The sequence below is a fragment of the Hyperoodon ampullatus genome (genome assembly GCF_949752795.1).
Source record: "Hyperoodon ampullatus genome assembly, chromosome: 3".
NCBI classification, from domain to species: domain Eukaryota; kingdom Metazoa; phylum Chordata; class Mammalia; order Artiodactyla; family Ziphiidae; genus Hyperoodon; species Hyperoodon ampullatus.
Genome location: NC_136916.1, coordinates 80,969,290 through 80,991,621, shown reverse-complemented (window position 1 = coordinate 80,991,621; position 22,332 = coordinate 80,969,290). Strand labels below are relative to the sequence as shown.

Sequence of the window (22,332 nt, the reverse complement as noted above, 5' to 3'; positions counted from 1 at the left end):
GCCTGGAGCTTCTAAATTCTTTATAGTTCCCCAAATAATTGAATGTGCATCCTGCTGGGATACACCACAGGTTGTGACCATCTCAGATCACACAGGCTCTCAGGGATCAGTGTTACCATCTGTGCAACGGTACAGCCACCTTGCAAATCCTCACATTTGCAAAGCGTGTGAAGGTCCTGTTCCTCTGGGGCTTCGTGGAAAAGAACAGCAACATTGTGTCTGTTCTAGATGGGGGCTCACTAGCTGCAGGAAATGAAATTAATTCCAGGTGATCTGGGTACCAGATTTCCTTCTCTGGATGACTTGAATCATTTCTAAAAACCTTTGGGGCAGTTTACACAGTTTTTAAAGTGAAACCTCCAGTTAGGATCCTCACCTTCCTGGGGGCAGGAATAAAACTCCCCTGGTGATTCTGAGAGGATTCCTATCCCTTTTCTGACCACATCCCATCCCATCTATGTGCTTTGCTAGATGATTCTGGAGCTTTCCCCCTAAATCAAAGTCACGCTGAAGCCTAGAGAGCTGTCTTTTGATCACCTTTGTTCTGAAACAACACAAAGCAACGCTGCTCTGTGGGACCAGAGAGGTATCAATATTTACAAACTCCAAACAAGACAGCAGTGAAGAGGGCCAGGGAGCACACAGCACAGAAAGGACCAGTGCACGGACGGCAGGCCATGTTCGCAGTCCTGCAAACGGCGAGTGGTTGACACACCTCACAGTGTCCACACACCCACTAGCCCCCTGGGAGGCCCCTGTGCCCAGAGAAGGCTTCCAGGGAAGAAAAGAGGCCACTGAGGAATGAGGGACACCTGTCATTCCGGTTTCCAGGTCCTAATTCAGGACTGCCTGTCAGATGGTGGCCCTGAATCCCACTCAGAGAGGGGAGTATGAGATAGGATGACCATGGTCTGGGTTTGCCCCAGACTCGGGTGCAGTTTGTCCCTGGGGTACAAGGCTTTCAGTCTAAGACCACGCTTTCCTAGGCAAACCAGGGTGGCAGGTCACCCTTCCTTCCAGGGCCCTTCATGATGAGCTCACATTCAGTCCTGATGAAGTCGTTTCCCAGGGCAGGTATCCTATCTCCTAGAAGGAGGATCAGATCAGCCTCTGAGCCGTGTTGCCAGTCTCTGCCCAGAACCAGAGATTGGAGATTCTCCAGTCAAACACATAGACGGGATGAGATGTGGTCAGAAAAAGGATAGAAATCCTCTCAGAGTTACCAGGGAAGTTTTATTCCTGCCCCTAGGAAGGTGAGGATCCTAACTGGAGATTTTACTTTAAAAACTGTGTAACCAGAGATTCTCAGAGGGCATCTGACCTCTAGCTGCCCCTGTGTGCTGGGCTGCATCAGCCCTGCAGGGTGACCAAGGAGAGGAAAAGCTGGGTTGGCAAAGGGCAGGTAGCAACAGGAGACTTTTTCCTCATGTGTGTTTGGTTTTCATAGGAAGCAAATCTTAAAGTTCTTGGATGCTGAAAAGGACATTTCTGTCCTCAAGGGGACCCTGAAACCTGGAGATATTATTCATTACATCTTCGACCGAGACAGCACAATGAACGTGTCCCAGAACCTCTATGAGCTCCTCCCCAGAACCTCTCCACTGAAGAACAAGCACTTCGGGACGTGTGCCATCGTGGGCAACTCCGGGGTCTTGCTGAACAGCGGCTGTGGGCAGGAGATTGACACACACAGCTTTGTCATCAGGTAACCGCAGTAGGTGCCCTGGACACAAAGGGACAGGCATATTTAAGTTGAGCATTGCCAGTTGTCCCAAAAGGATGAAACAAGATTAGTTGGGTGAGTCCCCTTCCTCAACCTTGACTATCCATTATAATTGCTCGGTAGCCTTGGAAAGTTCCAACATCCAGACTGCACCCTAGACCAATTAAATCCGTCAGAGGGGTGGGGGCATGTAGCCCAGGGAGCCTGGGGGCTTCTGGTGTACAGCCAAGATTTTTTTTTAAAACATCTTTATTGGAGTATAATTGCTTTACAATGTTGTGTTAGTTTCTGCTGTATAACAAAATGAATCAGCTATACATATACATATGCCTTCATATCTCCTCCCTGTTGCGTCTCCCTCCTACCCTCACTGTCCCACCCCTCTAGGTGGTCACAAAGCACCGAGATGATCTCCCTGTGCTATGCGGCTGCTTCCCACTAGCTATCTACTTTACATTTGGTAGTGTATATATGTCCATGCCACTCTCTCACTTCGTCCCAGCTTACCCTTCCCCCTCCCCATATCCTCAAGTCCATTCTCTATGTCTGCATCTTTATTCCTGTCCTGCCCCTAGATTCTTCAGAACCATTTTTTTTTTTACATTCCATATATGTGTTAGCATACGGTATTTGTTTTTCTCTTTCTGACTTACTTCACTCTGTATGACAGTCTCTAAGTCCATCCACCTCACTACAAATAGCTCAATTTCCTTTCTTTTTATGGCTGAGTAACATTCTATTGTATATATGTGCCACATCTTCTTTATCCATTCCTCTGTCGATGGACACTTGGGCTGCTTCCATGTCCTGGCTATTGTAAATAGAGCTGCAATGAACATTGTGGTACATGACTCTTCTTGAATTATGGTCTTCTCAGGGTATATGCCCAGTAGTGGGATTGCTGGGTTGTATGGTAGTTCTATTTTTAGTTTTTTAAAGAACCTGCATACCGTTCTCCATAGTGACTGTATCAATTTACATTCCCACCAACAGTGCAAGAGGGTTCCCTTTTCTCCACACCCTCTCCAGCTTTTATTGTTTGTAGATTTTTTGATGATGGCCATTCTGACAAGTGTGAGGTGATACCTCATTGTAGTTTTGATTTGCATTTCTCTAATGATTAGTAATGTTGAGCATCCTCTCAGGTGTTTGTTGGCAATTTGTATATCTTCTTTGGAGAAATGTCTATTTAGTTCTTCTGCCCATTTTTGGATTGGGTTGTTTGTTTTTTTGGTATTGAGCTGCATGAGCTGCTTGTATATTTTGGAGATAAATCCTTTGTCAGTTGCTTCATTTGCAAATATTTTCTCCCATTCTGAGGGTTGTCTTTTCATCTTGTTTATGGTTTCCTTTGCTGTGCAAAAGCGTTTAAGTTTCATTAGGTCCCATTTGTTTATTTTTGTTTTTATTTCCATTTCCCTAGGACGTGAGTCAAAAAGGATCTTGTACAGCCAAGATTGAGAACAGTTGGTCTAGAACAGAGGCAGGCAGACTATGGCCCATAACCTGTTTTTATCAATAAAGTTTTACTGAAACACAGCCATGCCCATTCATTCTCATATCCTCAGTGGCTGCTTTCTCACTGCGATGTAGAGTTGAATTAGTTGTACAGAGTTGAAGAATTGCAACAGAGAGAGTATATAGCCCACAAGCCTAAAATACTTATTATCTGGCCCTTTGGAGAAAAAGTTTGCTGACCCCTGGATAGAGCCCAGTACAAAAGGTTGGTTTAAAAAGTCTCCTGGGCTGGCCAGTTGTTGGCTCAAGTTTGGAAAACTCTTTTAAGTTGTACTCTACTAGTACCTTTATTCTCCTGTAGACAAAATCTGGGAAGTGAAGGGGCGACAGAGAGACTTGTATTTGTACTTGACCATCATTCTCTCCAAAGAGAGAATGAGCTCTCATTCTCATTTCTCATTTTCCAGTCGCCTGGGGACACATTTGGACACAGTTACTCACGGCCCTGATACCTGACCCCCAACCCAACTCAAAAACAAGGCCTTGCTGTCCCCTGGTCAAAAGTAGGGCACACAGAGCCTCAAGTTTCATCCTAAACAGCACCCCAGCACTGGCAGAACCTCATCTCACGTTTCTACCGGGACTCTCTTGATGCAAAGAGAGCCTTGTCCTGGGCTTTGGGAAGCGGCCTTATCACAGAGCTCCCTGGACCTCAGGACATGGGATTAGATGGGGTGCTGACTCCTGCATCCACTGTGATGCACGAGCTGCTGCAGCCCAGCAGCCACGCTTGTTTTAGTTTGTTGTCCTTTGCCAGGTTCTGTCTGTGCCTGGCATACCCAGTGGTTCAGTCCTGTTTCTCAAAGCTCTCCAGTCGAAAAATTGGGGAGGGAGAGGAGAGGGGAGAGGAGAAGGGAAGTGGCAGGTTTGTCTGATTAGAAGCCAGAGAAGGGGTGAGCGTAGTTGGGGAGGGCGTTAAAGGTATGGTCAGAGGGCAAAAGCTGACCCTGGCAGGGTCTGATCACCTCCTGGGGAGCCTGGCAGCATTGAAGGTGGCCTTCCTGACCTGGTTTCCATATTGAGTTTTCAGTTCTCCACCCAGCCCGGCCCCAGGATTTCCAGAAGCCACAGCGGGTTCTAACCAACAGTTTTTTGTTTTGTTTTTTTGACACTTGCACAGCAAGATGAGTGGTATGATATCTGGAGTCCAGTCTTGGCTCTGCTGCCCATTTGTCACATGACTCGGAGTGTGTCACTCCCCTTTCTGAGCCTCAGTTTCATCATCTGTAACCTGGGCGGTGGGGCTGATAGTCTCTGAAGTCCTTCCCTTAGGCTCTAGCCCAGTGTCTCCAGACATAACCAGCGTATGAATCACCTGAGCTTATCAAGATGCAGAGTCATCAGGTCTGGGGTGGGGCCCGAGACTCTGCATTTCTAATACCCTTGTGCCCATGAGTGGACCGCACTTTGAGAGGCATGGCCACAGCATGCTCTGCCTTTCCCAGGACTCATGTCCGCAACGGTCCACATGCACTTGGAAAAGAGGGACCTGAAACACCACGGCGAGAGCCACTTAGAACAATGTGTAGCTGTACTTTGACCTTTATTCTATGGCTCTCACAGATCTGCCTGTCTGTGGGGCCGACTTGTGTGGTTTTTCAGGACAAAAGTCACACGGCGCCACTGTGTACAGACCCCCACTGGCTGCCAGGTGGCAGCATCCCTGACACACAGACCCTTTGCTATCTCACCTTGTTTGCCTCTCTCACCCCATCTCCTCCACACAATATGCCCCCATCAGAGCAAATCACCTGCCTTCCCCTAAATGCCCACACTGCTTCATACCCCTAGGCCCCTGTGATACATTTATTGGGCCTAAGATGCCATAGCATGATGTTTCCTAAACTGCCTGGTTCTAAGACTAAATACCAATTCCTCAGCTCACCTGCTGAATCTGGACCTCCAGGTGAGGGACCGGGGGATTCTGTATTTTTTTTTTTTTTTTTTTTTTTTTTTTGTGGTACGCGGGCCTTTCACTGTTGTGGCCTCTCCCGTTGCAGAGCACAGGCTCCGGACGCGCAGGCTCAGCGGCCATGGCTCACAGGCCCAGCAGCTCCGCGACACGTGGGATCTTCCCGGACCCGTGTCCCCTGCATCGGCAGGCAGACTCTCAACCACTGTGCCACCAGGGAAGCCCAGGATTCTGTATTTTTAACCACTGCCTGAGGTGATTCTTCTGCTCTTGCAAGCTGGAGAAACACTCTCCTGAGGTGCCTTATCCACAAATGGGCTTCTGCTCTGCCGTCCTTCCAGACTTTCCGTGATGGTCACCACCTCAGGAAGCCCACCCGATGCTCCTCCTCCCCATGAGGTTGATGATAACAGTGAACATGTACTGAGCTCTCACTGTGGTCCAGCAGCGTTCTAAGTACTGGGTGTCTAGGGACTGCCTTAATCCCTGGTAGGGGATGATGTTGTGATCTCCGTCATAGCTAAAAAAAAAACTTTTGTGGCTGTTCCTTAACCAGGAGGAAGCTCTCAGAAAGCACAGAGAGGTTGATCAGTTTACCTAGAATCACACAGGTAGAAAATATCAGAGCTGGGCTTCCCTGGTGGTGCAGTGGTTGAGAGTCCGCCTGCCAATGCAGGGGACACGGGTTCGTGCCCCAGTCCAGGAAGATCCCACATGCCGCAGAGCGGCTGGGCCCGTGAACCAAGGCTGCTGAGCCTGCGCGTCCGGAGCCTGCGCTCCGCAACGGGGGAGGCCACAACAGTGAGAGGCCCGCGTACCTCAAAAAAAAAAAAAAAGAAAGAAAATATCAGAGTTGAATTCTGAACCCAGGAGTGTGTCTTCAGAGCCCTCACTCTGTCACCTAATGTGACCAGGTCACACCTGCCTATAGCATGCTCATCTTGTGGGCTGAGGGCTGACTTACTGGCAGGCATTGTCCAACCCCGGGGCCCAGCAAGGTTCTATGTATGTGCTAAGGGCCCAGTAAATATGTGTGTCAGGAGAAGAAGGAACAGGGATGACAGGAGGGCCTGGTGAATTCAGGAAGATGCCCTGGGTCTTTGTTTGGGGATGAGGAGGATGTGAGGAGAGATAAAGGATGGGTAAAGTTAAGTATAAGCAGCAGTGCCTCAGCTTCCCCAGAAGGACCATTGCTGCCTTTTTCTCCGGCAGATGCAACCTGGCCCCGGTGCAGGAGTACGCCCGGGATGTGGGGCTCAAGACAGACCTGGTGACCATGAACCCCTCTGTCATCCAGCGGGCCTTCGAGGACTTGGTCAACGCCACGTGGCGGGAGAAGCTGCTGCAGCGGCTGCACAGCCTCAACGGCAGCATCCTGTGGATCCCCGCCTTCATGGCCAGGGGCGGCAAGGAGCGGGTCGAGTGGGTCAACGAGCTCATCCTGAAGCACCGCGTCAACGTGCGTACTGCATACCCCTCTCTGCGCCTGCTGCACGCCGTCCGCGGGTGAGCAGCCACGGGGTGTGGGGGGTGCTTGAGAGGCAGTTTTCCTTTCCCAGGTGCATTTGCAGCCCAGCTCCACCACTCACTCGTTATCTGACCTCTGCAAGTCACCTGGCCTTTCTGAGCCTCCCTTCCTGGAGAAGTAGGCTGGCAAATGTGTGGCATGTGGCATGCCGGTTCTGAGCAATCTGTTGCCTCCACCCAGAGAGCTGTGTGGAGAATGATCCTCGGACAGCCACTGGGTGGAGGAGAAACCATAGAGGGGCAAAAAGGAAAGCAGAAATATCTGCTGGAAAGCAATTGCAAGAGTCCAGGTTGGGAATCACTGTGGCTTAGACTGGGACAGTGGTAGTAGATATGCAACACTTTGGTCAGATTTGCTAGAACATTTAGAGTAGAGGCAGCAGGATTTGCTAATGGATTCTATTTAAGGACCTCAAGGGGTGAGAGAAATAGAGAAATCTAGGATGACTGTCGGGGTTAGAGTTGGAGCAGATGCGTGGACAGTGGTGTCATTCTCTGTGATGGGAGAGTCTGGAAGAAGTCTGTGTGTGTTTGGGCATGTTGAGGAAGAGAGCTCTTTCTTGGGCATATTAAGTGTGAGATACCTGTTACAAATACATCTCATGACACTCCTGACTGCCAGCTTGGCCCTGCATCCAGTGGTCCATCCAACCACCTGGCAGTTCACAGTCCTGCTCTGGTGACATAAGACAATTTCTGGGGGACATTGGAATGATCTTCACTGGGGCCTTAGCCTAACTTGGTGTGACCCTAGGAAGTCCTTTGAGCCACCCAGAAAGAACTCTTGCTGTCTTCATAAAGGTGACCCCCGACCCGAGACACCCAAGCCTGTGACCAGCACTGGTCTAATTAGGATGGGTATCAATACAGAAACCCATTGCCCTCAAGAAAGACCTAGAGAGACATTCAATGAGAGGCAGCCACATTCGTGGCTGATAGAGAGGAGTGACACCTGTATGGACCCAGGCTCGCTAGGGCTGCATTCTTTATCCTGGAGGTTGACCTGTCAAGCCTCCCTTTAGCACCCACTTCACCCCCTCATGGAGCGGGGCTGCTGCAGCAGCCCCCATCTCATGGATTTAGGCTCCATGCCTTTAACATTGTTCCTTCCTGGAAGGAGGAAAGTCTTTATGTGGTTTTGAGGTCAGAGGATATGAGGGAAAGAGACGAAGTGCCCTTTGGTAAAGAGAAAAAAAGTCCCTTGGCTAGGGAATGGGCAACCACCTGGAAGAAACTATGCAGCCAGAACTATTTCCAGCTATAATTGACTCACTTTCACCTGTCAAAATAGCATTAAGCACCAGTAATAAGCCCTTTAAACAAACAGGCTGTTAATCCTGAGATTGCAATATCTTCCTTTGCAGGAACTCCCAGGAGGAAATACTGCAGGAGAGACGGATGGGAAAGGGTTCTCCTTTTAGCAAGGGGAGGGGGCAGGAATGAGGGCTTCAGGGGCCTTGGGATGGATTTCTGACAATGGCCCCCTCCCTCTGTGCGGACACTGGGCCCTGTAGGGTTTGGGTCCAGTAGGGCATCACTGAGAAGGTGGGCAATGTCTGTATTGAGAGGAAGGGCTTGCCTCTGTTCCCACCAGGTGGGAACTTACCTGGTGTTTACTGCAAGAGGAAGAATGAGCTGGTGAGGGATGCAGAACAAAGGCATTTGAGAAAACAGCAAGGGGTCATAGAGAAGAAGGCTGAGGAGGAGTCTGGCTAAGAGGCAATCTGGCCTAGCATCAAGAACATGAGCTTTGGAGGTAGGGACACCTGGGTTCACATCCCAGCTCCGTTACTCCCTTGGTTGTATAACATCCTTGACCAGATGGCTTGTCTCCTGTGCCCTGCTTTCTGTATTTATATTGGGGAGCAATACCTACGACAGAATGTGTGTCCTGTGCCAACACAGGGGAGACAGACAATCAGTCATAGCTACTGTGATCATGGCAGCTGCCACCAACCACCAACCAGGGGATTAGACTTGTACTGTAGACTCAAGCGGTAGAAGTAGGACCAGAGGGTGAAATCACTGGGAGGGAAATTTATTTAGCCTCCATTTAATAAAGGAGTCTATAGAACAATGGACTAAGTCAAATTCACCTGTCAGGAGTTCTTTACCTCAAAGTTCCAATATGGGTTGTAGTTTGCAGAATAATCTTATTTCCTTATTAAAAATCTGTTGTCCAATAAACACCCCATTTATGGGGTGGGACAGGATAAACACTTTTTTATTGTGGTAAAATATACACCACATAAAATTTACCATTTTAACCATTTCCAACTGTACAGTTCAGTAGTGTTAAGTATTTTCACATTGTTGTGAAACAGATCTCCAGAACTTTTTCTGCATGCAAATCCAAAACTCTGTACTGATTAAACACAAGTCCCCTTTTCCTCATATCTCCAACCCCTGGTAACCACCATTCTACTTCTGTTTCTATGATTTTGGCTACTTTAGATACCTCATATAAGTAAAGTAATATAGTATTTGCTTCTTTGTGACTGGCTTATTTCACTTAATGTAATGTCCTCAAGTTTCATCCATGTTGTAGCATGTGTCAGAATTTCCTTCCTTTTGAAGGCTGAATAATATACTATTGTATGTATATGCCATGTTTTGTTTATCCATTCATCCATCAATGGACATTTGGGTTGCTTTTACCTCTTGGCTCTTGTGAATAGTGCTGCTATGAACATGGGTCTGTGAATAGCTCTTTGAGACCCTGCTTTCAATGCTTTCAGATACACACTCAGAAATGGAATTGTTGGATCATACCATAGTTCTATTTTTAATTTTTTAAGGAGCCTCCATACTGTTTTCCATAGTGGCAGCACCGTTTTACAATCTACCAACAGTGTACAAGAGTTCCAGTTTCTCCACGTTCATCCAACACTTGTTATTCAATTTATCCACATCCTGGCCAACACTCATTATTTTGGTTTTTTGATAGTATAGCCCATTGAAACCATTTTAAAGTGTACAATTCACTTAGAAGAAATTCACTCTTATAGGAAAACATAGGGAATCTCCTCATGACCTTGGGTTTGGCAATGGTTTGTTAAGTATGACACCAAAAACACAGGTAACAACAACAGCAACAAAGAACAAAATAGATAAAAATGGACTTCATCAAAATTAAAACTCTTCATGTGCCAAAAAGACAATATATCAAGAGAGTTAAAAAGCTACCCATAGAATAGGAGAAAATATTTGCAAGTCATATTATTTCATAAGGGATTAATATCCAGAATATATAGAGACCTCCTATAACTCAACAACAACAAAAAAATCAAACAACCCAATTCAACAATGGCCAAAGGACTTGAATAGACATTTCTCCAAAGCAGATATACAAGTGGCCAATAAGCACATGAAAAGGTGCTCAACATCACTAATCACTAGGGAAATATAAGACAAAACAACAATGCGTTACAACTTCACACCCACTAGAATGGCTATTATCAAAACAGTGGAAAATAACAAGTGTGAGGAAATTAGAATACTTGTGCTTGTTGATCAGAATGTCAGGCGGGAATTAACTTTGAGCACCCTAGTGTCTTCATTTTACAAATGAGGAACTTGATGACCAGACAAGTTGGGTGATTTGTATGAGGTCACCCAGCCAGTAAGAGTCACAACCATGAACTTAACCACATTGTCTCGCTTTAATGCAATGCGCCAGATGCAGCAGAAATTCACACCCACCCAGTTCTGGATTTGGGGGTGCTATGAACTCAGGGGGCTGGGAGCTGCTGCACTGAAGACGTGGTGTTAGGAGACCACAGTGGATAGCAGCGTGTCAAGACTCCACCTGCACAGCACCGTTATCGCAAGCACAGGGCAGCTTCCCCACCAAGCAGAACAAGCAGGAAGGTCAGGACACCTCAGAACAGCCTTATAAGATAGATACTATTTCCATCCCCATTTTACTCATAAGGAAACAGGCTCAGGAATGTGAAGAGGATTGCCCAAGATCACTCAGATGGGAAGAGGGGGATTAGAATCCACATGTAGAGGCTTCAAAGTCTCTGCTTTTCCCACTGCCACCCGCCTTCCCATATCCTTGACATATAGACTGACCACTGTCTGTTGACCATTGATGCCCCAAAGACACTAATTGATTAGATTAATGTTGACTTCATGGAGATCTTTAAAAACAGGCCACCAGCATCCTGTCCTGCCAACTGTCCCCATTTTTACCAGTGACTTACTTGAAGGCCTCAATTGTCTGCTTAGAAAATTCACAGGTGATGTGACTTTTGGGGAATTCCCAATACTGGGGGCCTCAGAGTTGAATCCAGATTTCTCTTGACAGGCTGAAACAACGAGCCAATCTAAGAGGAAGAAATTTCATATGAATGAATGCAAGATTCTGTACTTGGGTTCCAAACAGTTGTACAGGTAAAGAGGGATAAACGGTACCAACCATCAGCAGATGTGTGGCTGCTCAAAGGGATAATGTGATCTTAGCATTACACATCCACGGCAATGGATGGATGGGTAACATCTTTGAGAGTCAGGGAGGTCAGCGATGGCCTTGTTGGAGAATCACATTCAGTTTTGGGTACCAGGCTGGAGAGGGGCCACAGTGACAAAGAAATTCAAAAGTTGAAAGGATTTGGGAAGAGAAGTCTCCAAGGAGTATGAGAGCAATCTTTCTTATTCAGCAAATACTTACAGACACCTCAAGGGTTCCAGGCCTGTGCTGGGGGAACACAAAAATCAATAAATCAAGGCTCCTGCCCTTGAAGGGCTCGCAGATTTGGGCTGTGAGTCTCCAGGTGTGAACTAGGGTCGGGAAAGGATCTAGAGTAAGTGTGATTTCCTCTGGACACTGGGAAGAACATTCCAACAAATAAAGATCATCTGAAATGACCATAGTTGCCTCTTAGGAACGGATGAATTCTGCATTCTTGGAGATGTCCAGACAGCAAGGGATGCCCCTTACTGGGCTGTGGAGAGGGAAATACGTATTATACAGTTAGGGTGTTAGTTTGCTAGGGCTGCTGTAACAAAGTACCACAGGCTGGGCGGCCTAAAGAACAGAAATGAATTGCCCTACAGTTCTGGAGGCTAGAAATCCTTCTGGGGCCTCTGAGGGAAGAATCTCTTCCAGGTCTCTCTCTTTGACTTGTAGATGGCCATCTTCATCATTCTCCCTGTGTGCCTGTCTGTCTCCAGATTTAAGGACATCAGTTATATTGGATTAGAACTCACTCTAGTAGGCTCATTTTAACTTGGTTGTCTCTGTAAAGACCCTTATCTCCAAAGGTCACATTCTGAAGTACTGGAAGTTATGACTTCAACATATGAGTTTCGAGGGGATGCAATTCAACCTTTAACAGTTGGGCTAGATAGTACCCGCCCCCCCCCATAGAGAGCCTTTGATTCAACACACCTGTGCTAGGAGAATCTCTACCCACCATGTACTCTCAAGATTCCTGCCATCTGTGGCAGTTATCGGTCCTGGATATTGCAGGGAAGTGGGCATCGTGGGGCAGAGACACTGAGCAGAAGGCCTGCCCTTCGACGCTCACTGCCCCTGACCCAACCTGGCTTCCAGGAGCTTCTGGCTCTGCCGGCCCTCAGGGTGGCACAGTGCCCTGGCTGGCTGTTGGCAAGGGGCGTGAGCAATGGAGGGGAAGGACACCCAGGCAATTGAATTTGGCTGCAGGAAGTGGGAAGCTCTGATCAGCAGCTGGTAGTGAATAGCTCTAATTCAGTTACCACAATGGGGAAGGCTGGGACCTACAGAGAGGGCTGCCCTCGGGCAGGAAAGCAGCTCGCTGGCTGGCCTGTGTAGCCAGCTGCCCAGCCCACAAGCCTAGGACACAGAAGGCTGGTGAATTCATGCTTAATTAGGCATCAGGAGTGCTGAGCCTAGGCCCTTGGAAGGCACTGATCCAGCGGGCACCACTGCCAGGGCTGGAGCAGCGGCTCAGCAAAGTAGGTCTTGCTGCCTGTCAGAGGGGAGCAGAACCTGAGGCCGGAGGGCAGGTCCAGGGGGTGAGAGGAAGCAGGGTGCAGGGCGGCAGGGGAGAGACCAGCTAAGGCTGGAGGGGGCCCCTCCCAGACATGCCTATCAGAGTCCACAGAGCACGTCTCCAGGGCCGGTCACAGGAGTTGAGGCCCAGTCTCCTCCAGTGGACACGGAGTATGGAAGTGCATTGCCTGGTGGTGTTACCTAAATAAAGGGAGGAAGGTCTGGGGTGTTAAAGCACAGATGGCATTGGTCATTTTTAATGGATTGTCTCCATTTTTTTTTAAATAGCAATGGACATAGTCAAAAGGAAAAGCCAAATAGTATGGAAGGATTTCAAGTGAAAAGTGAGCCCTTCTCCACAGAAACAGCCTATTAAACTGGTTTTTCTATGTGTATCCTTCCAGAAACATCCACTTTCACACCTAAGGGAGCATGTTTTAAGTACTGCACTTTGCTAAATTCTGGAAATTATTCCATATTGACATGCAGCACCTCATTCTCCTTCACAGCTGCCTTACACGTGTCTGGACCATAATTTCTGTTAGCAGAAGGCATCAGTGGGCATCGCAAGCTTTTCCAGTCTTCTGCTGGTATGATCAGTATTACAGCAATTGTCCTGGACTGGCATCTACACACATATGTATATATGTAGTCTTGCTTTTTAGATGTGCCATTGCTAAAAAAGGAAGATGGATATATGCTATATACATTGTTAGTTTTCATAGAGATTGCCAAATTGCCCACCACAGAGGTATGTACCAATTTACACACCCACCTATGATTATTGAAAATATCTGTTTTCCCATAACCTCCCCAACATGATGTGTTATCAACAACTATTATCTCTGCCAATCCGGTGAAAAATGGCATCTCGTTGTGTGAAACTGAATTCCTTTAATTATGAATGAGGTTAAATATAACTTTTTTTTCTATTTGTAGTGGCCTCAGTTTAGATTCCAGAATCTAGCCAGAAGGTTTAAACCCCCAAGAAATGGTCTTGCTGGGTCCCTGCAGGGCCTCTAGCGACAGAAGCGATACCTGTGTGGGAGCTGTCTCTAGACTCCCTGGGGCCACCCCCACGTGTAGCAAGGAGGAACGCCTTAAGTAACCAGCATCATGGTTTTTCCTTCTTTCTTTTGGCAACATACTGTCTAGAATGCTGTTAGCCCACCTTTCACATGTGAGAACCCAGTGGCTGCCTAGAAGGGTTTAGGGTAAGGCCAGGCTCCTTCCACCTCTCCTGCCAGTGCCCCCAAAGGGAAACATTAACCCCTACTTGCTAATCTTTACTCACTGCTTCATTAAACAAAGATCTGTGAAGCACCCACTCTGTGGGTGAGCTGTGCTTGGATCTGGGGTTACATGGAAGCAAGAAGTCAACCCACTTGCTCATAGAAGTTTAAATTGTAGGGGAGGAGGAAGACAAGTAAACAAATCGTTATAGCATAGCATGATCAGTGCTAGGATAGGAAAAGAACAACATACAGGACACAAAACCATCCAGGCAGGTCGTAGAAGGCTTCCTTCAGGGAAGCTGAGAAGGAGTTGCCAGCCAGGAGAAGTAGGAGGTGGTGGTGTCCTGGAAGAAACCAGAAGTTCCTGGTGGCAGTGTGGCTGTGCATGCCAGGTGGTGGGAGGGATTTCAGGCCCAAATCTCAAGGGCTTCACAAGTTGGGCTGAGGCTGCTGGGTGTTATCCTGTGGACCCCAGGAGTCATGGGGGAGCTTTTGGTGGCATGGTAATACTTGAGGCTAGCCTGGCTTACTTGAGTGAGAACACTGGCTTGGGTAAGCATGGAGGCCTGGGGACCAGGAATCAGCCTCAAGCATCCCCAGGGCTTAACCAGCTCTGCATACCAGCCCCAAATTCTGAAACAAACCCCCCGATCTCCACTTCCACAAAGTTGGGAAGCTACATCCTGAGATGCCCCCCAAGACACCAGAGCTCTAAGGTGCTCCCAAGGAAAGATAGCAATGGGCTTTGAGGCCCCTGGACCAGAGACCGGGCTGGCGATGTAGGTGACGAGAGAACAGGAGTCTGAGAGCCCTGTTTCTGGCTTTGCTGATGATCCTGTGCAAAGCATCACCAAGTATCCCTCGATGACCTCCTGTGAGGCATTCCTGTTCCATAAGGACGATATGAGCTATATCCCACAAAGTGCTTTCAGCTTCTTAGAGAAAGCCCCTTTGGTCACTTTTTCCAACCATGGCAACCACCATGCTTGCCACATACCAAGCACAGGAATCCAGGTAGAAGGACAAGTGTGCTTTGGTGATGATTTTGGCAATCTTCATTTATTGCTGTCCATGCTCATAAAATATGGCACTTAATTGTCTTGGCAACTGGGGTAACGAATTTGAAAAATAATTACTGCCTTTTTGGAGATTACTTTGCCTTCTAATTAAAGCCTCCAGACTGGGATATTAAAGGTGCATTGTCAATACAGCATCCTGGATGCACCCAGCTAACCTCGTTTAGGAAGGCAAAATTAATTAGTTTGTGTTTTAACACCCAGCTGTTATCTCAAGGAAAGAAATCGTCTACAAGTCGGTCATGCACACAGTCTCTAAATTGGCCAGGGCGACTGAGGAGCGATAAAGGAAATGGAGAGTGATTTGTTCCTGCATAACTGTCAGCTTCTAGAACAAGCTGCTCATTAAACGGCGCCCCCGTGTCCCTGTCAGACCTCACTCAGGAGCTCTTGTTTACCCACAGAGGCAGAATCGGAAATGAGAGGGTCCCTCCCTGCCACTGAGCTCTCAATTCATTCCGGAGCCTCTTTTGCTGTTAACACCTTTCCCAGTGAGCGATTCTGGGCAGCAGATCTGAGAGGCTGGGCGTTTCTATTCCTGTCCTAGCCCGCCAGAGTCACAAAGCTGCGTGCACTGCTAGCTTCCCCCTCTCTCCTTTTCTACTTCTTCCCATTTTTTGATTCCATTTAAGTCCAACGTTGCCGAGAGCCATGGAAGCCAGGATAATCAATTCTAGTTTATGCTACAATAACAATCCCTGAAACCCTTGTGATTTAGCACAACAGAAGTTTATTTCTCATCCTCGCAAAGTGTGATGTAGGTTGGTTGGAGCTGTCTTCCTACCAGTGATTCTAGGATTTAGGCTTCTTTCATCTTAGGCTGACATCATCTTTCCAGGAGGCACTGAGGTTCTCCAAGGCAGGAGTAAGCTCTCGGGGAACAGTTGGTCCAGCAGGGACCATTTCCTATTGCAGTCTATTGGCCAGAACTGGTCATGTGACCCCAGCTCATTTACAAGGGATGCTGAGAGATATAGGCAAGCCCATGGAGGATTGGTTGAGCGATGCTGTCTTTGCCATAGTGCCTTGGCTGCACCACACACTGAGCCAGGTGCCTCTGATGACCCCACAAAGGAGTGTAAGGCATGGCCTCTGCTCTTGGGGAGATCACAGTACAGTTTCAAGTGGGAGTCCAACCCATACAGTAATGAAGGATCAGCTCGGGTTGATAAGCACAATAGGATCCATGGAAACAAAACTCATAATAATAAGGGGGGAATGACTAATTCAGTTTGAGCTGAGAAGAGAGTAGAACAAAGGGAGCATTTCCAGGAAGACGTGATTCACGTGCTCAATTTGAGGGGGAAAAAAAAAGAGAGTTCACCAAGAGGACATGTAGGGGAAAGGCACACCTACGGGGAGGGCACTGCACTTGTCTGGGTAAACTCAGACCCACCTATGAGCTACTTGGACGTTTCCCCACTGATTCAATTCTTCCCTGCCTCTCTCTGGGCAGAGCATCAATGGCTTGAAAAGAAATTTATTTCTGAAAGCCTTACCCTGCTAAGCCCTTGCAATCAGAAAATAAACAAACCGCAAATCCCTAGTCTGTCATGTGGCCGTTGTTAGGGCTTGAATTTCTCAGGGAGTGAACAGTCTTTGAGATGCTCTCATGAGGGGACACAGCCCGTGGCTCGTGTGTCCCTGGATAGTGTCAACAGCAGCTGCAGCCAGCTCATCCCCAACCCCGACAATGCCCCACCCCCCCCAGAATCACCATGGAGTGAAAAAAACCCAAGAACCAGGAGTGGGGAGGCTGCATTTTATCCAAGCTCTATCTGACCAGCTGTGTGAGAGGTTTGCCTCTTCTCAGGCAAGTCACCCTGGATTCTCACTTTTTCCTCTGTAAATTGAAAGAAGAGGACAAGTTCAATCCAGGAGAACCGTGGATTACCCATAGATATGGTCTGTTAACTCACCCAATAGGGACTCACCGGATTTTTAAAAAAATTTTTAAGTAGTTGCCAACATTTAAAAATTTGGAGAATTTGTGTTAAAATCCAGATTTCTGATAACTTTGAAAAAATCAGAAAATTTGACATGACCATACAAGATAACAATAAAACCAGCTACCCCTTTAGATGCCACAGTCCCCACCACTCCCTATTGCCTTGGCAACACAGAGGCCAGTGTCAGTTTTCCTTACACACATGTCCCAACTCCCAGCTAGCTCAGCTATATCCCCTGTCAGGCCGCTGAGCTACATAAGTTCTCCAGGCCCAACTGTCTTTAAAACTCGATGACTATCCCTTATGCTTAATTTTTCCCCCTCTTTTCTCTAAATAAATCTCGTTCTTAGGTTCTTTTGGCAGAACCACCTACCAGTTAGAGCAGGGCTTCTTAACCTTGGCTGCACATTTGAATTACTGGGGGAGGTTTTAAAAATCCCAGCGTCCAGGCTGCACCTGGATGTGGGACCCAGGATGGGTCATCTTAAAGCTCCAAGGAATTCCAGGGGGCAGCCTAGGTTAAGAACCATTAAGTTAAAGCTGAAAGTGCAATGGACTAGCTCAAGAGGGGGTGAGCTCCCCATTATTAGATGTAGTTAAGCCGAGGTGTCAGCTGCTGCTCTTCTGGATTCTTCTCCTCCATGCACTCTTCCTGCCTTCAACCCCCAGGGTCCTCCCAAGCTCAGCTCAGCCCCACTGAGCATATAGAGTATCGAAGTAGTCTAAGGAAGGGCTCCCTGTCTAATAAGCCCCAGTCTCAGCATCAAGCATCCCCCTGAGCCAGCACCATGCCTCCTACATATCAGCTGGGATGAAACTTCTCAACCATGCAGGACAGAAATGATGAAGTTCTGTGGTATGTCCGCCAACTCTTTTCCTATTATTTTTTTATTGTGTTTGCAGTTACTAGAGCCATTCTTCTGTCCTCTGCCTCTACCCCTCTGTCTGATTCGAGGTTGGAAAATTCAGCTGCAGGGAAGTTTCTTGTCTCAGACAAGATGGAAAAGGAGAGGGTACAAAGAAAGGGGCCTTCAACTGACAGGCTTATGAAACAACAGCAGTTGTGAAAGGGGGCCACCTGCAGTGCCCAGAAGAATCATGTTCACTCTGATTCTGGCCATTGGGGACCACAGACTCCATCATCGATGTTAGGGGGGAAATTCAGATCACCCTGGCCTGACAGGATGGGGTGGGAGGGAGCCTTGAAATAAGTTTTATTATATCCAATAGTACATGATTTACTGAAATTATATGGGTTATTAGGAATCTATAACCTTGTCTGATACAAAGGCTAATGCCTCCCTCAAAAGCTAAAGGATTTGGGCTTCCCTGGTGGTGCAGTGGTTGAGAGTCCGCCTGTCGATGCAGGGGACACGGGTTCGTGTCCCGGTCCGGGAAGATCCCACGTGCCGCGGAGCGGCTGGGCCCGTGAGCCATGGCCGCTGAGCCTGCGCGTCCAGAGCCTGTGCTCCGCAACGGGAGAGGCCACAACAGTGAGAGGCCCGCGTACCGCAAAAAAAAAAAAAAAAAAAATGTAAAAGCTAAAGGATTTAAGCTTGAGTCTCTGAAATGTTTGGGGGTTCCTATTTTGGAGCTGCAGAAGGAACCTCTTGCAAAAAGGTGTACTTGGGCTTCTAGAGAAGCTGCCCCCAAACTTTGAGCTAGAAGCACTGTTAATAATGTAAAACAGTTATAACTTTCAGCAATATGTAAGTGTTCTGTCCAGCATCGTTTTACCTTCTGGCATGAATTTAACTGACATGTGTGACTTTATAGTCTCAGGCATCACTGTGCCGAGGTGCCGTGGGGAACGTTGGCCTGTGCTTCCGATGGGGAGTGGGTGTTTTTCACAGAGGCAAATGGGAGCTCGTGGGATGGGGGCCCACAGAGTGTGTTTGAGTACAGAAAACCACGGACACTGTCTGGTGCAGACACAGTAGTAAGGAGTTTGTGCTAGGGAAGTACGGCTTTCCACCAAGGCATACGCATTACTTTTAAAAGGGTTCAGCATTGGGTAAGTGGAAGGTTTTACTAGAAATAAAGAGGTTGGACCACACATCCCAGTGGGTTCTAAATCCAAGCAGGAGAAAAACCATGATGGAAAACAAAAATGATGGCAAAGAGAGTGTCTATTTTCCCACTTCTGAAAACACTTCTGGATTGTGGTGGAACTTGGAGGCTGTCTTGGCAATCCCTTGGTCTGTGCCCCATCACTGCATAAATGTGAAAACGTGGGTCCAGCAGGGAGAAGCAACTTGCTCAAAGGCACACAGGTAGTTGTAGACAGAACTGTCACTAAAACCACCTCTCAACCTCTGTTGCTTAGCCTGCGAAATGAAGATGGTTTCTTCCTCACTTCTTTCTCAATTACGGTAAACCAAAGCCCTCTATGTACAAAGGTAGCTCAGCACCTCACTCAACACAGGAAGCCCTTAGCCTAAGGCTCTGCTCTCCCCGCCCTGCCCCCGCCCCATGTTTCCTCTCATACTTCTGACAGATTCCTTTGCAGAACCCAGCCTCACAGGGAAGGCCGCTGTTTGCTGCTCCCTCTGCCCTCCAGGGAAGCCACATATGCTCAGAGATGGGCAGCCTGCATCAGAGGCGGAAGGGGGTAGGGTGTGGGGCCTGTGGGCAGGGATGGGAAAGAAATCTGATGATGCTTAGGAGGCAAGGAGGTCAACCCCTGCCAAAGTCAGGTGTGGCAAGAGGCGGTGGGCACCATGCAAGAGGCGGCCCTTTACCAGGGTTGGCAAACTATGGCACAGCCACACCCGTGTGTGTTGTCCGTGGCGCTCTCGGGCTACAATGGCAGAGGCCAGGAGTATGGCCGCAAAGCCAACAATTGTTGCCACCTGGCCCTTTGCAGAAAAAGTTTGCCAGCCCCTGCCTTAGATTTCAACCAGCCTGAGCTCCAGTCAAGGTCCTGCCCTTTCTACTTAGGTGAACCTGGGCAAGCCCCTTTAATCTCTGAACCTCATGTCTGCAGCTCCTCTTCAGCAGGAGGCAGGCTGTGGCCCAGGACAAAATCTTCCCCTTCCTGGAAAGGATAATTCGCAAACTGTTTCTTTGTTTCACTTTTTTCTTCTTCTTCTTTTTTTTTTTTTCCCAGATACTGGCTGACTAACAAAGTTCACATCAAAAGACCCACCACAGGCCTCTTGATGTACACCCTGGCCACGCGTTTCTGCAACCAGATCTACCTCTATGGATTCTGGCCCTTTCCGCTAGATCAGAACCAGAACCCTGTCAAGTACCACTATTACGACAGCCTCAAGTACGGCTACACTTCCCAGGCCGGTCCCCATACCATGCCCTTGGAGTTCAAGGCCCTGAAGAGCCTGCACGAGCAGGGGGCTTTGAAACTGACTGTCGGCCAGTGCGACGGGGCCACGTAAGGTGAGCGCCCCGTGGGACTCAGTGGCTCACATTTCCTGCCAGCTATGCCACAGGCAGATGGGAGTCGGGGTGGCACAAACTCTAGAACAAGCAGGCTAGTGGTTTTCTTTGTTCAAGTGTAAAACAGTGACCAGAATATATATATCTATACCTGCATATATATATTGACCTGAGTATTTATAACTGTGTGGTGTTCATCTAGCATTAGGCAGATAAGCCACAGGAAGAAGGTGTGGAGAACCCACCCGGATCAGACTGAGACTCAGAGCATCTTTGGGGGCAGAAGGACTTGACAGGAAGAGAAGTCAGTCCCATGACTTTGGATGACACACTGCCTCCCAAGCTGGAGGGGTTTTTGGGCTCATGGATGATTAGAGAACCACTTGTTGGCAGCTGCCCCGAGCCTCTGAGATATATGGATTCTGGGTAAGCCAAGACCAGAGGGGACAACTTGACCCAAGTCTAAAATGGTGCTGTTCCCAGGAAGAGGGAGGTTGGAACATTCAGCCCAGCCAAGGAGCACAAGTTCACCAAGAAGCAGAGGCCACGTCAGAGCTGAGGACTTGGTTCCATGAACTCAGAGCTGAACTGCCCGCAGGACGAACCACAGTTGACCCACCTGTCCCAGACCGGCCTCCATAGCTCTGGAGAGAAGGCTGGAGAAGACACGGTGGACAGGTCCTATTCTGGCTTTGCAAGATCCCCCAAGAACATGGGACGGAGCAGGCAGATGACACTAAATTGCTAGAGTGTTCCAAATCGTGTTTTCGAAAAATTGCAACTTCCTACTAAGAGTCAGCACTCCAGCCCCGAATAAGGCAAAGGAGTGTCCAAAATGTGGTGGTTGTTCTTTAAAGCCACTTGAGTTGTCAAGGAGGAAGGGACCCTGGGCTTTCATCCTCAGGGTTAGCCTCCTTCCTGCTCTGTTAGAATGTCACAGGAGGGACTGTGCTATTCCCTTCTGCCTCCAGGGAAGCCGGCGCAAAAGCTTGAAAGGGCACCGCAAAGATAAATGTCATCCCTTTAAAATATATATGATTGCCTTCCTGGGTGCCTCAGGAGCCCCAGAGTGTGAGGCCTGGAAGAATGTTAAGCATCGAGCTCCATTTCTCTACAGCCACTGTGTTTGCTTTCTGCATCCTGCACTCCAGGGCGGGGTGTGTCTGCAGCCAGACTGCTGTATCAATGTCAGTTTCTTGTCACTTTCCTACCCTGATCTTTGCACTTGCCGGCACTGAGCTGCAACACAGGTTTTCAGCTCTGTGGGGAGAGGTTCCAATGTCCATCCCCACCTCCTTCTTTTCACAGAGGTAGTGATTTTAGAATTTGGCAAAATCCTTTTCTCCCCTATTAAAATTAAGAGTTAAGACTTTTTTTAAAACCCAAAGCCAAATGTAGTATCCAAATACTGGACATACTCTCCCCAGGGAAACCTGGGCTTGATGACGATAATTTAGGGGCTGGAATGACATGTCACATGTAGACAAGCATTAGCCAGCTTGATTTGTTAGATTCATTCCCTTGCCTGATAAATAACAGTGTTTTAAAATATATTTGAAAGATAAGTAAAAAAACATTATATTGAAGGTGGAGGGGGTTAAGAAAAGGGATCAAGATCCGCTCCCAAGCATATGAGACGACATAATTAATCAATGGCAATTCAAGCAGGACATTTGCTCTAAATTAATGCCTGATGGGAAGCCAGTGGAGACAGTGGAAGGATGCTCAGAACCTATTAACCCTGCATGCGGACGCTCCAGCTCCAAACCAAGATCACGATACTATGTCTCTGTGTTTCTTCCCTTGTTGTTCTCCTTGTTGACACCTGAAGTCTGAGATTTGGGATTTGCATTATAAAATTAATATTTAAAAAAGCAACAGCCCTAACAGGCTCTATGGGGACAGAGTGGTTTGGACTTCTCACAAGAAGTGGAAATAATTAGTATCATATTTTACACTTCTCCAGGGCCTTTCATCTTGAGGATCTCAGAGGCCTTGGAAGACATTTCATTGTTG

The 22,332-nt window shown here is 47.9% G+C and overlaps 1 protein-coding gene across 2 annotated transcripts in view; it reads left to right on the top strand.

Annotated features, from left to right (window-relative positions):
• Nucleotides 1–20,315, top strand: part of ST8SIA2 (ST8 alpha-N-acetyl-neuraminide alpha-2,8-sialyltransferase 2) — a gene marked incomplete at both ends in the record, with an annotated part of 59,525 nt that extends 39,210 nt beyond the window's left edge. For both annotated transcript variants that reach the window (XM_079701015.1, XM_079701014.1), the window contains 3 exons: nucleotides 1,448–1,705; nucleotides 6,366–6,659; nucleotides 20,030–20,315. In XM_079701015.1, coding sequence (XP_079557141.1) covers nucleotides 1,448–1,705; nucleotides 6,366–6,659; nucleotides 20,030–20,315 — 838 coding nt within the window. The remainder of the gene's footprint in view (nucleotides 1–1,447; nucleotides 1,706–6,365; nucleotides 6,660–20,029) is intronic.
• Between the last annotated feature and the right edge of the window lie 2,017 nt (nucleotides 20,316–22,332).